Source organism: Mustela lutreola, chromosome 8, assembly GCF_030435805.1.
Source record: "Mustela lutreola isolate mMusLut2 chromosome 8, mMusLut2.pri, whole genome shotgun sequence".
Lineage (NCBI taxonomy): Eukaryota > Metazoa > Chordata > Mammalia > Carnivora > Mustelidae > Mustela > Mustela lutreola.
The window spans coordinates 33671193-33686218 of NC_081297.1; the positions used below are offsets into that span (position 1 = coordinate 33671193).

Below are 15026 nucleotides of genomic sequence, written 5' to 3' on the forward strand. Positions count from 1 at the left end.
AGTGAGTGGTATTTCTTGAAAAACAAAACAAAACAGAAAATGTCCAGCCTTAATCCTGAATGATGATCATTTTTGCAGGTTTCTGTAGCTGGATCAGGCACCGGAAGAGGCTCCCCAGCAGTAACTCTAGTACAGTTACCTTCAGGCCAAACTGTACATGTCCAGGGAGTAATTCAGACACCACAGCCATCGGTTATTCAGTCACCACAAATACAAACTGTTCAGGTTAGCTGCGTTCCTGGATGATTTGTCTTTGACTTTCTTCTATTTTTTTGTTTTGTTTTTTTTTTTTCTTTTATTAATTCGTGTATCATCTTTTTCTTTGTGTAGCTTTTATGCTCAAGTCTTTTTATTAGAAATTTGGGGGAATTTCCATTTCCTATGCAAAGTGCATTGTGTCCTGCTAAATACATGATTTGACTTAAGAGTTGCAGTTTTGTTTTTTGTTCTTAATTTACAGGGTGAGTAATTGCCAGATGAGTAATTCTTTGCGTCGTTGCTCTGTGCTCAGACTCAGATTTATTTAGCAAAGCTCTCCAATGGTTCTTAAAAATGTTTTGAGGATTCTTTGAAGATGCCTGATAAAAATAGTAATATAAAGATTACTGTTTTCATAAGTACTTACATTAGTTAAGTAGGTGGAAGTTTATTTTTAGTTCAATATCTATAACTTATAAGAACGATAGGATATTATTGTTACCTTGGTATTATGCTTCTAATCATCATCCCCTCTCAGATAAAACCTTGGTTTTTGTAGACATGATTATTATGGTTATGATCCAGAGATCTGTTTTTAAGTTTGTCATCAGAGTTGATTACAAACCCTTAACATTTCTTGAAGCTAAAACATTTTTATGCATCAGTAGATGTAAATTAAGTATGAATTTTTTAGTTTTTATTTTAATTCCAGTTAGTTTACACATGGTGTGATATTAGTTTCAGGGGTACAGTGTAGTGATTCAGCACTTCCAACACAACACCCAGAGCTCATCACAGCAAGTGTGCTCCTTACGGTCCATCACCTATGTCACCCATCCCCCTACATCCCTCCCTCCTGGTGACTGTCACTTATTCCCTATAATTAAGAGTCTGTTTCTTGGGTTATCTCTTTCTCTCTCCCTTTTTTCTCCTTTGCTTGTTTCGTTTCATAAATTCCATCTGAGTGAAATCATGTGGTTTTCGTCTTTCTCTGACTTATTTAGCTTTTCATTATTATACTCCCGATTGCTCTCCATGTTGTGGCAAATGGCCGTGTTTCATTCTTTTTATGGTTGAGTAATATTCCATTGTAATATAGACCTCATCTTTATCCATTCATCACTTATGGGCACTTGGGCCGCTTCCACAATTTCATTATTATAAATATGCTGCTATAAACATAGAGGTGCATGTATCCCTTTGAATTAGTGTTATTATATTCTTTGGGTAAATATTCAGTAGCGTGATTGCTGGATTGTAGGGTAATTCTATTTTCCAACTTTTGAGGAACCTTCACACTGTTTTCAGAGTGACCACACCAGTTTGCATTCCACCAACAGTGTACCAGGTTCCTTTTTCTCCACATCCTTGTCCACATTTGTTGTTTCTTCTGTTGTTGATTTTAGCCATTCTGATGGGTGTAAGTATGTATGCATTTTTTAAAATATAATTTTCTTAGTTATTGAATTTACTTCTGTTTTCTTTTTAGGTCAGTTATTTTCCTTTAGATGTTGAAATTATTTGAACATAGCTGATGACAAAAAAATCGGTGAGGAAAACATAGGGGTGCATACATAATCAGTCTTGTCCCTTGCATATTTGAGTACGGTTTATAGCAGAATAAGGTTGCAACATGGTATTTGAAGTAATAAATACACATGCATTAAAAGCTTAGTTAGCTTTGCTGCACAAGTGTCTTTTCAAAAGAGTAAGAATCATTCTTAGCATTGTCTCTTTTTCTCATAATGACCCTTGGTTCCAAGAGTCTGACTCTTTCTGACCCTAATTATAGCACAAGAAAATCCTTCCACTCTCCTTTTTGAATTAGGACTTTTATTGGGACGCAGATATTTCTGCTCTAGATATTTCTGGCAGCTATTGGAAGAAAGTATTATCTTATATTCAGTAGGCTTTTTTGGGTTTTGTTAAGTAGGTGATTTAATTATCTTTGGTGTAGAGGTAAGTGCCAGTGGATATTGTCTTAGAATTCCTGCTTGTTGAACAATGGTTGTCTCTTAACCTATCCATGTGAACTTTAGCTATCACTTTTCTAAAGTGGGTAAAATAGTATCCTACCTCACATACGGGCTTTGTTACGAGTATATGAGAGATGTGTGAAAGCCTAGTGTAAAGTGATACTGTTTGGTGGGGACATATGATTGTTGATTACCATAACATTTTTTCTAAATTCTGTTCACTGGTGCCTGTGCTTATGTGTAGGGTGGCCCTGACCAGAGATGCATGGTCATATGTGCAAGTGAACATTATGTACACCAGTGTGCTTCAAGAAGTATATATTCCTGCTTGCATTGTTGACATTTAAACAAGTTCTTTTGATTTTGCCCAAATCAGATTCTCCTATAATTGTAATATGAAGAAAAGTGAGTTTTATAAACTCAAAACTACCCTAGCCCCTGAATGATAATGGCAAGGTATATTGAGAGCCATCACGTGATTGTAGAGATTCATTATTTTAGTTTGCAGACTTCCCTTAAAATCCTGTGATTATTATGTGACTTGAAAAATGAAATCATGCTTAAAACTCTGATCTTTCTTTTAAGGAGAAGTTCCTTATTTTGACCTTCAAGATTTACCACCATCAAGCCCCGTCTGACTTCTTGTCCTATAAATCCTAACTTTAATCAGGCTTGTTTACTTGTTTGCTTCTTTGAATCTATCTACTGTCTGTTTGAAGACCCAGCTCAAGTCAGCTGTGGTATTCTAAAGAGGACAGTGAAGTCCAGACACTTTATTTTGCCTGTCACTAGCTCACTCAATCCCCATTGGGTTTCTAAGTGTAGGTTTAGGGTGGAGATCTTAAGTCTTAGGTATCTTATATGTAGTCCTTTCCTGTGAAACTTCACTGGCCATGCCAACCACCTTCATTTGCATTTCTCTAGTATTTATTATCTGAGCCATTCCTGTCCACACATACCTGCTCTACAACTGAAATATGTGTGTGTCTTTGCTCCCTTTCCTAAGCCAGGTGTGCGCTGCAGTAGTGCAGGTTCAATGTGTTCTGTTGCTGGACACTTTCCCAGCACCTGGCATCTAGACCCTTAAGCACCGTTTTTTGAATGAAGGAGATCATATATTTTATGATGCATTTCAGAAACTCTTGTATTATAGGTAGCAACAATTGCAGAGACAGATGAGTCTGCAGAATCAGAAGGTGTAATTGATTCTCATAAACGTAGAGAAATCCTTTCACGAAGACCCTCTTATAGGTAAGTTATTTAAGTTTCCTACTCTAAAGATACCTTTTCCAAAAAGGGAGAATAATTATGTATCAAATAATTATGTATCAAACCAAGTCCATAATAGTTTCTCTGTTTTAAATTTCATTCATGTAACTTGATTATTTCTGTTGTCAAATTATGTTTTAGAAAAATACTGAATGAACTTTCCTCTGATGTGCCTGGTGTTCCCAAGATTGAAGAAGAAAAATCAGAGGAAGAAGGAACGCCACCTAACATCGCTACCATGGCAGTACCGACTAGCATATATCAGACTAGCACGGGGCAATACAGTATGTATGCTGCAATTCGCTATGTTACAGTGCTAGCTTTAAGTCTTCTCTAGTTACATTGAAGCAACTTGGGTTTGGCATTCAATTGTTTCATTTAAAAATGCATCGTAATATCTAAACTGTGTGTATCATAGAATGAAAAGTACATGTTAAAGAAGTGAGAGATTTGTACTGAGACCTGTCATATACTTTTGAAAAGTTAAAGTATTTTTACTGAATATAGAAGAAAAATTTGGGGTAAAAATAAAGGGAGGGTGTGCCTATTTATATGTTTATATTCATGTCTGATAAAAATTTAAAACTTACTGTTTTTGTTATCTTTATAAGATGCATGCAAACATAAGATATAAATGTCTGTATTTCATTCTTGTTGGCTTTTGTTACCAACAATTACATATTATGCTTACTAATCTAAAAGAGGTACATAATGTTTCCTAAATTGTTTTAAATGTAATTATGTTTTCACTAGTCTTTGTTAATTTGTGCTTCAGCTTTTTCTAGAAGAGAATGGAAAAATGATTTATTTTTTTAAAAGTACAGCAATTGGACAGATCATTTTATTTGAAATTTTAAACATCAAAAGCTGTAAATAAACAGATACGTTCACATTTAGTCTTGTGCATTTTAATGGGCTGTTAATCCTGTGCTTTTTGCTCTAATTAAAGCACTGATTTTTTTTCTCAAATCAAGCACATTTGATATACATAAAAATGCTTTAGTAAAAAAACAAGAGCTAGGAAGAAAAACAAAAAGGAGAAAGAAAAGCTAGGAAAAAGAAAAAATATTTTAAAATAAAAGCTACTTAGGTAATGGAATGTATGTGGTATTAAATACTGTGTTGGTTTAAATATGAAGGTAAGATTTTTAGATATGTTTTCTGTTTTCCCTTTATAAAAACAGTAATACCTAGAAAACTCTCAAGTCTTTAAGTTGTTGCTATTAAAACAAATGATACTCTTTAATATATGGGAAGACCTTATATAGTCATTAGTTTTTTAGAGTTTTTTATTTTGATGGTGGTAGATTTGCAGTATTAAACAAATTCTCATTTGGCAATTCTGGTTCTTCAGGTTCTTCTACCATGACACCTAGCAGAATTGGGGTATAATTTGTCCACAACCTCTATGGGGTGCTGAATGAACAGGTCCAAAGTCAATGTTAGGAAAAGGAAACTCGCCACTGCCTGTGTCAAGAGTTAGACCTTGAGGTTTCACTGTAATTTTTTTTTTATTATTTCTCTGATTTGTATACCTTTCTGACTGACCCCGTCAGAATAGGTGGTGGGAGTTTTAGAAGTGTGAATCAGAGTTTGCCAGCTGGCAGGCTTCTGTAGGGCAACACAAAGGTACACAAGTGTGAGTGCCTCATGCTCTCAGTCCCTGGAGTGGCTGGGCAGGGCTTGGAGCTGCTGGAAACTCCTCATTGTTCAGGTCTGGTCTTGAGCAGTGGGTTGTACACATACTATCATTTTCTATTTGTGGTGTGATAGGGAAAAGGTTGGAAATTACTGATGAAATAATGCTAAGACATCTTAAAGTTTGGGGGTGATCTAAGATGTTTTCATCTTAAACATTTCTTTGACATATCCCGACGCTGTGATCTCTTTACAAATGATATGGAAAGGGATGCTGTAGGTTATTTTGCCTAGGTTATTAGTTGAAAATTTGAAATTGTGAAAGCATTGGGTTGCAAGAATATCGAAGCTATGGATGGTCTGGGGAAGGCTCCGAGTCCTGCCATTCACCAACTGGATCAGATAGAGAAGCTTTATTTTCCCATCTCGGGGTCTTTCAAGTAGGAATAATACTAAAATTTGCCACACTCTGGGGTTAGCATGAGGACAAAAGGAAATAAGAGGGAAAAGTGGCATAAAACAGACATGCTACTTTTGACACAAAACAGAAATGTAAGCCAGCGTCTCATACGTGAACTTTCCCTCCAGGTAGCAACAAAGCCTGTATTTCCTGTGCTCTGAGTGCACCCACTTGCAGCCGGGGCCTGACAGGAGACTGACGTCACTGTGGGTGCAGGGTGGTGGGAGTAGAGTCAGGAGTTATGGTTGAGAACAGCAAATCGAAAGTTTAGAAGTTAGATGTTTATCTGTTTGCCTCATTAGAGGTCACAGACTGTCTCTTATTGAGGTTTCTTAATTTAGACCCATACAATATGATCCTGGCAGGTCTTAAAAGATGTGATTATTTTGTATGTGCTCTCTGCAGGTAGAAATTGCCATTTTTATTGCTTCATGAAGAGTGGTAACTGCCTTTGCAGTTAAAATGCATCTCTTAGATGTTTAGTGACACTTGGTTATGTTGATATTTCTTTCTTCTGAAAGGTGAATACTAACATTTAAAGTATTTAAAAAAGACATTTACTTTCATTGGAGGGTAAATATATATTTACACATAAACAAGATCCATTTTCATTAATCAGATTTCTTAGTAGGAATCTTAACAGGTATTAATGCTTTAATGTTGCTCCCTGGATATCTAAAAAAAAATGAAATAATTACTGGTGTCCTTTGGGGTTTAGACTACAGAAGTTTACTAGAATTTCTGGAGAATTATTCTGGGTTATTTACATGTACCTGTTTTTGAGACCCTCTCATAACCTTTTACTGTAAAATGTATTTTTTGTAGGTTTAATTCTTTCTTCAGTTTTTATTTATGAATGACTTTCCCCCAGGCTTTGCTTTTTTTTTTTTCCAAAGATTATTATTTTAGATTACTTATTTTTAATTTACTATAATGAGCTAGTTGGAGTTAAAAACAAAAACTAAAGGACTTTGTGTGTCAAAGTTGAAGAAATAAAATAAAAATGAGCGTATTCAGGCTTTCTCATATGTTTTAATAGTTGGAAGTTTTTGACAGAAGTTCACCTTATTTTTTCAAGTTATTTTTTTAATCACAGAAACTAAGAAGTGAAAGTTAGAATAGTCTACTCCCTGGGATTAGTAAAAATACTTTTAAATGGACAGGGATTCATTATTGCAACACCAAGAAAGTCAGCTACACTTGCAAAATCTTTTCTGGAAGTACAGATCTTAGGGATAGGATTGCTGTGGGCCAATTAAGTCATTCTGGCCAAAGAAAATTTGTTTTGTCTCAAGAGATATTTCTGAAAGAGAGCAGTTCTAATAATCTCAGAATTAGCAAAGAATGTTACTTGTTGCATAAGCCATTTAAGATCTACATTAAATGGGAATGAATTTCATAAACATAGTAAAAGTAACTAAAGGAATTTAAATGTTTGCAGTTTCTTAATTCATTAAATTTTCTCTAAAAACAAAGTTTTTTTTGTTGTTGTTGTTGTTGTTGTTGTTGTTCCTCACTCTGCTCTACCTGACCTCTTCCCTTACCAGTTAAGGACTATTGCCCAAGATTATTTTTTTTCTAAATGTCCCTTGTCTCTTTGCTTGTCCCTACTTTATTTTACTAGGAACCTTGTTAGAATGAGTCTCTGTTAACCCATCTTTACTGGAATTCTTATACACTAAAGGTAAGTGGGTCAATCCAAAATCCACCATTATAAAAAGAGATCTGTGTGAACTTTGTGGGCTACTTAAAGAATTCAGAATTCTCAGGAGATTCCTATGAATAAACACCATAAAAGGAATTTGCATGATAGGTATAGCATTCTAAAGTAAATGCAGTTGCATTTGTAGTTCTTAGTAATGACTTTGCTTACATTCTTCCAAGGTAGCTTTCAAAGCAAACATAGAAGGTATCTGGTTAATGTAAATCTGGCTTTTTAATCTTGGTGTTGCTATTCTTGTTACAGCATAAGGCTATTTTAGTCTCCCTTCAGCTCTATGAACCTCTTGGTTTTTAAGGCACAGGTACTCACAGGTTCTGTTCCATGCTCCCTTTTTTAAATTTAAACTTGAGAATTCACTGGCATAAGGTCTGCTGTTCTTTATTAAGTTAATTAAGTGGATTTTATTTATGAATTTCTTTTGGAATTTGGAATAGAGAGGATTTTAAATTATCATTAAACATTTAATGTTTATGTATTTGAATTAGCTCATATATTCAGGTTTAGGATTACAAAGATATTAGTATCAAACGAAAAGTCAGATGAAATCTTAATCTAAATAAATTCTACTCCTTCCTCATTTGGTCATGAACTCTTATCTTTCTTTTCTTCTTTCTTTATTGATCATACAAAACTTTAAAATATTGCTTTTTTATTTAAAAAAAGTTTTTTGCCAAAATTCTCAAATTTTCATCCCACACAAAATGTTTTCTTACTTCCGTGATATTAATAGCTCTGGGAAAGGAGTGCTCAATGGCAGTGAGTAGAGAAGTAGCAGATTTTTTAAATACAGTTTTGTAAACTAGGAATTTTTAAAGAATTTATTGCCTACACTGGTTGATAGGAGGTCATCCTGGTTACTGTGGTGTATGGTAAGTTGGGAGTGGAGAAACTGTACTTGGGTTAATACTGATTCGAAACTCAGTAACTTGACTATATAAGGATGTATATAGAGACATTTTTGCAACCACTAAAACCAATTTAATAGAAAAATGCTTAGTAAATTAGTGATTTATACTCTGTCTAAACAAACTCTTTTTTTTTTTTTAAGATTTTATTTATTTATTTGACAGAGAGATTACAAGTAGGCAAAGAGGCAGGCAGAGAGAGAGAGGAGGAAGCAGGCTCCCTGCTGAGCAGAGAGCCCGATTCGGGACTCAATCCCAGGACCCTGAGATCATGCCCTGAGCCAAGGCAGCAGCTTAACCCACTGAGCCACCCAGGCGCCCCTAAACAAACTCTTAATGTAGGTAGGGTCAGTGTGTCCAACGTTCAAACTGTGGGTATAGAGTGACCTATTTAGTTATGGGGAATAGCTTACCTGAGACTTAAGAGGGAAAAAAAGTTAGCTAACTCCCAGAACAACTAGGACAACAGAGCCTAACCTCTACCCACCATTATGATGAGCAGTAATACACTAGCAGTAATACACTAGCTTGAATCTTTTAATATGGACGTTGAAGTAGAATTTAATTGATTATATAATCTAGTTCAATTTTAATTCAATTTAGATTATCAAACTAATGTTATTAAGGATTGCTTAAAAGAGGAAAATTGGTATGTATATAAACTAAAATAAAGACACTTTTACTTATGTTTGCATCCCAGTCTTCATAGACCAGTATGGACTCTTCATTGTGATCAGCAGTGAGGCCATAGGTAGAAGCTTTTATACCTCAGTTGCATGTGTCAGTCTAAGAAATCATTAAAAAAGCCTAGGTCTGCAAAGTAAAATTGGCCGGAAATACCATGGTATCTTATCTTCATTGGTTACTAATGGCCTCCATATGGGCCAATTATTTTAATTAAAAATGGTTAGCCAGATACGATGTCTGGGATTTGTTTTAGAATACTCCAGACCCCCCCCCCCAAAAAAAAAGTTTGAGAATGTGTGGGCAAGGAAGGAAAATAGATGACACACAATTTTTTCTACTTTTATGTTTACTAGTAAATTTCTATAAGTTTAAAAAAGTAATTAGGTAAAACAAAAGATGTGACTAAAGTCATTCAGTTAATTTCATCTTAATTTTTCCCACTATTTATCTTGATATGTGTTTACCTGAAAACACATATTTTGCTATCCTTGAGTATTTTGTAACCTGAATAGTTTCCTCTTCAAATTTTGAATACACACACAGAGAGACCTAATTCTAGTATCCTGAAGCATTGGGAAATCTTGTTTATTGTCAAATGAGAGGTAACATTTTGAATGGTAAGGTCCTCTGTCATTTGATAATGCCAAAATCAAAAGTACCTTTGGTATAAAAAATAAGAGCTAGGTTAAAGTACAAGACTTATCAGTAGAAATGTTTTCCCCTAGTGCTAGCGTGTGTGTGTGCGTGTGTGTGTGTGTGTGTGTGTGTGTGTGTGTGTAGCTTTTGTTTTCCACTAATTATATAATGACTTGACCAGAAAATAAAATGATGAGAGGAACAGATTCTTTTTTTTTTTTTTTTAAGATTTTATTTATTTAACAGAGATCACAAGTAGGCAGAGAGGCAGGCAGAGAGAGAGAGAAAGAGGAGGAAGCAGGCTTCCTGTTAAGCAGAGAGCCTGATGCAGGGTTCGATCCCAGGACCCTGAGATGACCTGAGCTGAAGGCAGAGGCTTTAACCCACTGAGCCATCCAGGTACCCTGAGAGGAACAGATTCTTTATGTATTTACATTTCACAGCGTGAAAGCAAAGAAGTGTATTTGGAACTATGAGGAAACATTATTGAAAAAAATAAAAGGTGGAAAAAAAGAAAATATGAAAAGAGAAAAAGTAAGGGTCTTTGTTATCTAGCTATTTCATGTTCTTGTCCTTGGCAGCAACTACCTTGGATTTTTTACCAGTCCAAAATCTTGTTAATTGTATTGGCACTGAAAATTAAGTTCTGTATTTAGAATTTGAAACCATACCTTATTTAACTCTTCTAGATTCACAAGTAGCTCAAGTTGTTTATGATGTAGTCTGTCCTGAAGAAATGATAGCCATTCATTCATCATTTATTGAGTGCCTATTATATGCTGCGCTTTGTGTTTCTTCCACATCGTGATTACACTGCCGGTGCCTGCTCCTTCTAAAGCACGATTTCTGTAACACCAAACTAATTATCAACTGAAAGCACACATTCAGATAAATGATAACATATGAAGTAAATTCATGTCCAGTCATGAAGATCTGCGGAAGCAATATCTCTTCTCTTTCATACTTCTAAGAAAGTTAGGTTTCTTCCAAACCCTTTTGTTACAAAGGGTGAATCCTGAGACCCTTGAAATCTTGTTTTTAAAATGTGTACAGAATATGATGCTCTACATGAGCCAGATAAAGAAATACATAAATTACATAAATTTCTCAACCTCAGCATCCTTGATATTATGCTTGATCTTAGCCAAAAGGCCGAGAAGCGATCCTTGATATTATGAACTGATTCTTCAGTTTCTGTCAACCCTATCCTAATGGTGGCGGCCTGTCAAAGAGCAAAAAAACAGAGAATGAATCTTGCAGAAATGTTTTTTAAAATGTTAACCATCTTTCTATGTTAGGCCTCAGGTTGAGGAACTAAAGATTTGTTGTTACTCTTCCCAAGTAGTTTGTAAGTTTATGCAAGTTTTGCTCTGATACTGTTGAAAACGTTAAGGAATAAGTCAGAAATATTTAACATATATTTTGACACTACTGTAACATTCCTTTAAGGCATTTATGTTGATTTATATGTGTTGCGTTATTCTGATGTGTCATTGTCTTCATTGTAAATCTAATGAGCTAGTTTATATGTGATTTTTTTTTTTTTTTTGGAGAGCATAACCTTTGGTTCCACTTAAACCATAGAGTCATAATATTTACGTTAAAGTATACCGAACTCTCAGATATTTTAAACAGTGGTTATTTGTCTATTAGAGTGAAATTTAAAAACAAAACATTTGATCAGTTGTTCTTTGGGAACTTTTGGTTAATATGTTAACTTTTAAACATGACTGGCAAGTCTCAGTGTTTAGAGGAATTCTGCCTCCTGTTTGTTGCCATGAGCTGCAGTTATTCAAGACACTTGATAGAGGTAAATATTGTAGCACAGATTCTTTCAGTATTTTTATATTAAAAATTTGTGTATGTGTGTGTGTGTGTATAAAAATAAATATATATTTATATATTTTAAGATCCCTTGCAACTTAATGCTTTATATTTCAGGATTCTCCTGACATAGTCAAAATGGTAAAGGTTACAGTTTTGTAGACTTAAGCTTTAAAACCAAAATATATAGTAATATATTCCATTAAGAGCTACTTTCTTCTGATGATAAATTAGAGAAGTAGTTGGCTGAATGAAGGTATAAATTCATTGTAATTGTGATGCTCAAGGAATTTTACTGACTACTTTTAAATATCAGAAGAATGCTATTTATCTATAACTAAAAACATCTGAGAGAGAAGGAGAAAACACAAGAAGCCGGTCTTCCTCCCTGTCCTCATCTCCACTCTTCCTCTTAAGTAATTTAGCTGGATGGATACCAGGGAGGAGACAAACTCCTGGGTTCTATGTATGTCAAATGATTCTGAATATAAGATATTTTCCAGTGTCTATGAGCTTTTTCAGAGTGTTGTCCCATGAAGAAGGATCTCCTTATCAATTCAGCATAGAGAAATAAGGGTAAACTGACAATGAGAAGCATTGGTAATTAACAGAGCCACAGTGTATTCTTCCAATATGGAATTATTACAAGTGAATCTTGAAATTCTCTAATATTTCTTTTCTTTTTCTGTTAAGTTGCTATAGCCCAAGGTGGAACAATCCAGATTTCTAACCCAGGATCTGATGGTGTTCAGGGACTGCAGGCATTAACAATGACAAATTCAGGAGCTCCTCCGCCAGGTGCTACAATTGTACAGTATGCAGCACAGTCAGCTGATGGCACACAGCAGTTCTTTGTCCCAGGCAGCCAGGTTGTTGTTCAAGGTATAGTTTATTAATCTCGTACATTTAGAATACCTATGCCTCACTATATCACACCAGTTAGTGGGAATTTTATAGTTTCCTGAAATATACAGGAGGCAGATTTGGGGGGAGGCACTTATTTTAGTACATTCAACAACACATTAAATTACATGATTTTCACTTTTTAGCAGGTTTTATTGGCTGTAAAGAAAGGTTCTCTTCTGAATAGCATGATGGGAAAAAGACTTGGGACACGTGAATGAACTTTTTAATTAAGTAAATAATCTTCATTTGGGGGTTATAAATGTTGTACCTAATACATATTTTTATTACCTGGTCTATGAAGATTTAAATATCCAGTGTGTGGTGCACTGAATTGGGGGTTTTTCCTTCAAATCTAATTTCTAGACATTTTATTTCAAAACAAATGCTTTTTTGTTTTTTTTCCTCTTTAGACCATTCTAGTATATTTAAATGTCAGGTGGAAGTAGTAAAATGAAAAATTTGGGATGTAACCCTAAACTTTTAGGGTAACCTAGGATTTCAATTAAATTCAAGTTATACGTTATTTTAATTTCATTCAGTTTTGCTCATAGTAACTATAATGTGTTTAATACAACTTGTAAAAATCCTGTTTTCATTTAACTCTATTCCTCTTAGCATTTGCTGAGGATGTTTGATGTAGCACTAATTTTAAAGAGAATAATATTTGTTCTTTTGGTTTGAAAGTCTTGCAAGTTTGGAAAAAAGCAGATTCTGAATGATGAATCTCTTGATACTAGCTTTACTCTTAGGTATTTTGGGGGTTAATGTGGACTATAATAAAAATGTATGAAGAACTGAGTGGTAGTTGCACTCCATTTATGGAGCAAAACAAATTCATAGTACATACCTAATACTTTGTTTTCTTTTAATTGTAAAATCAAAGCCACCTGCTTTATTTCCCCTGATTATCATGAACCCTCTATGTTTAAATAAATAACCATAAAGAATCCTTATTTCTTCTAATTTATCTTTTTTTATATGGAAATCCACTGTAAACCTAATACTTTCACCAGAAGAGCTTTAAAATTTTTTTTTCTATTTTGCGTAGATAATAGACTAATTAGAGTTCTGTGCTTGTGGGATTTTATTTAGGAACTCTTTTTTCTTCTGTAAGTCACAAAGATATTTTCCTATAATAATTATATTAGCTTTATAGTTTTACCTTTCACATTTTGTCCTTAGTCCACCAGAGTTTTACCTTGGTATATAGTACTAGGTGGATTTCATTTTTGAATTCCATAGGGAGCCAGTTTTCCCCTACTCATTGTTTGTCTTTTCCCCATTAATTTATGGGGCTAAAAATCTTAATTATACAGTGGGTTCTCGTGCATACTTGGATCTGTCTCAAAACTCTCTATTCTGTACTATTGGTCTACTTTTTTTTTCTTTTTTTAAGATTTATTTATTTTAGAGAGAAAAAGAGAGCAGGAAGGAAGGGCAGAGGGAGAGTTAGTTTTAAGTAGACTCTGTGCTGAGCACAGAGGCCCTCGCAGAGTTCATTCCCATGACCCTGAGATCATGATCTGAGCTGAAACCAAGAGAGGGACACTTAACTGACTGTACCATCCCAGTGCTCCCATACTGGTCTCCTTTTCTATATGCCAGTAGTACCATACAGGTTTGTTCTCGCACAGGACAAGTTTCCCTTTTTTATTAAAAAAAAAAAATTCTTTCAGTGCTGATATAGCTTAGTGAACCATTATTCGTCAGTATGCATTTAGAATAAATTTGAGTTTCTAAATAATAACAATATAATAATAAAACCAATAATGAGGTTGCTTTTAATGTATAGATTAATTTAGGGGGAAACTGAAGTCCTTTTTTAAATTGAGCTATAATTGGCATATGGCAATTATGTTAGTTTCAAGTGTACAACATAATGATTTGATATTCATTTACACACACTAAGTAATTACCACAATAAATCAATAAATCTCATTAACATCCACCACCACATTATTATGATTGGTTTTTTCTTATGAGAGATCTTTTAAGACTTACTCTCTTAGCAACTTTCAAACAGAGAGCACAGTATTAACTACAGGCACTGTGCTGTATGTCATTACATTCCCAGGACTTAGTTTGTAACTGGAAGTTTGTTCCTTTTGATAACCACCCATTTTGTACATTCCCTCCCTGCCAGCACAGCCCTCCCATCTCGCAGCCACTCCTCTGTTCTCTGTATCACACTCAGGTCCCGGGGTGGTGGTGGTTGAAGATTCCACTTGTAAGTACAATCATATGGTATTTGTCTTTTCTCGGACTCACTTCACTTAGCATAATGCCCTCAAGTTCCACCCATGTTGTCACAAATGGCATGATTTCCTTCTTTTTTATGGTCTAATAATAATTATGTGTGTTTGTGTGTGTGTACACACTGCATTTTCTTTACCTATTCACCTATCAGTGGACACTCCAGTTGCTTCCATATTTTGGCTGTTGTAGATAATGCTGCTGTGAATATGGGGATGCATTTGTCTTTTCAGTTAGTATTTGTTTTTGTTTGTTTGTTTTATAAATACCCAGTAGTGTGGTTGCTGAATCATAGGGTAGTTCTATTTTTTTTTTTTAAGATTTTATTTATTTATTTGACAGAGAGGTCACAAGTAGTCAGAGAGGCAGGCTCGTCGCTGAGCAGAGAGCCCGATGCGGGGCTCGATCCCAGGACCCTGAGATCATGACCTGAGCCGAAGGCAGAGGCTTAACCCCCTGAGCCACCTGGCACCCAGGGTAGCTCTATTTTTAATTTATTGAGGAACCTCCATGTTGATTGCCATTGTGGCTGCACCAATTTACATTCCTAC

At 34.9% G+C, this 15026-nt stretch overlaps 1 protein-coding gene across 15 annotated transcripts in view; it reads left to right on the top strand.

The window, feature by feature from the left end:
- Positions 1-15026, top strand: part of CREM (cAMP responsive element modulator) — a 71988-nt gene that overhangs the window by 38231 nt on the left and 18731 nt on the right. For 10 of the 15 annotated variants that reach the window (XM_059184251.1, XM_059184254.1, XM_059184250.1 and 7 more), the window contains 4 exons: positions 79-225; positions 3328-3425; positions 3585-3727; positions 12010-12198. In XM_059184251.1, coding sequence (XP_059040234.1) covers positions 79-225; positions 3328-3425; positions 3585-3727; positions 12010-12198 — 577 coding nt within the window. The remainder of the gene's footprint in view (positions 1-78; positions 226-3327; positions 3426-3584; positions 3728-12009; positions 12199-15026) is intronic. The other 5 variants (XM_059184259.1, XM_059184262.1, XM_059184258.1 and 2 more) reach the window with 1 other exon arrangement.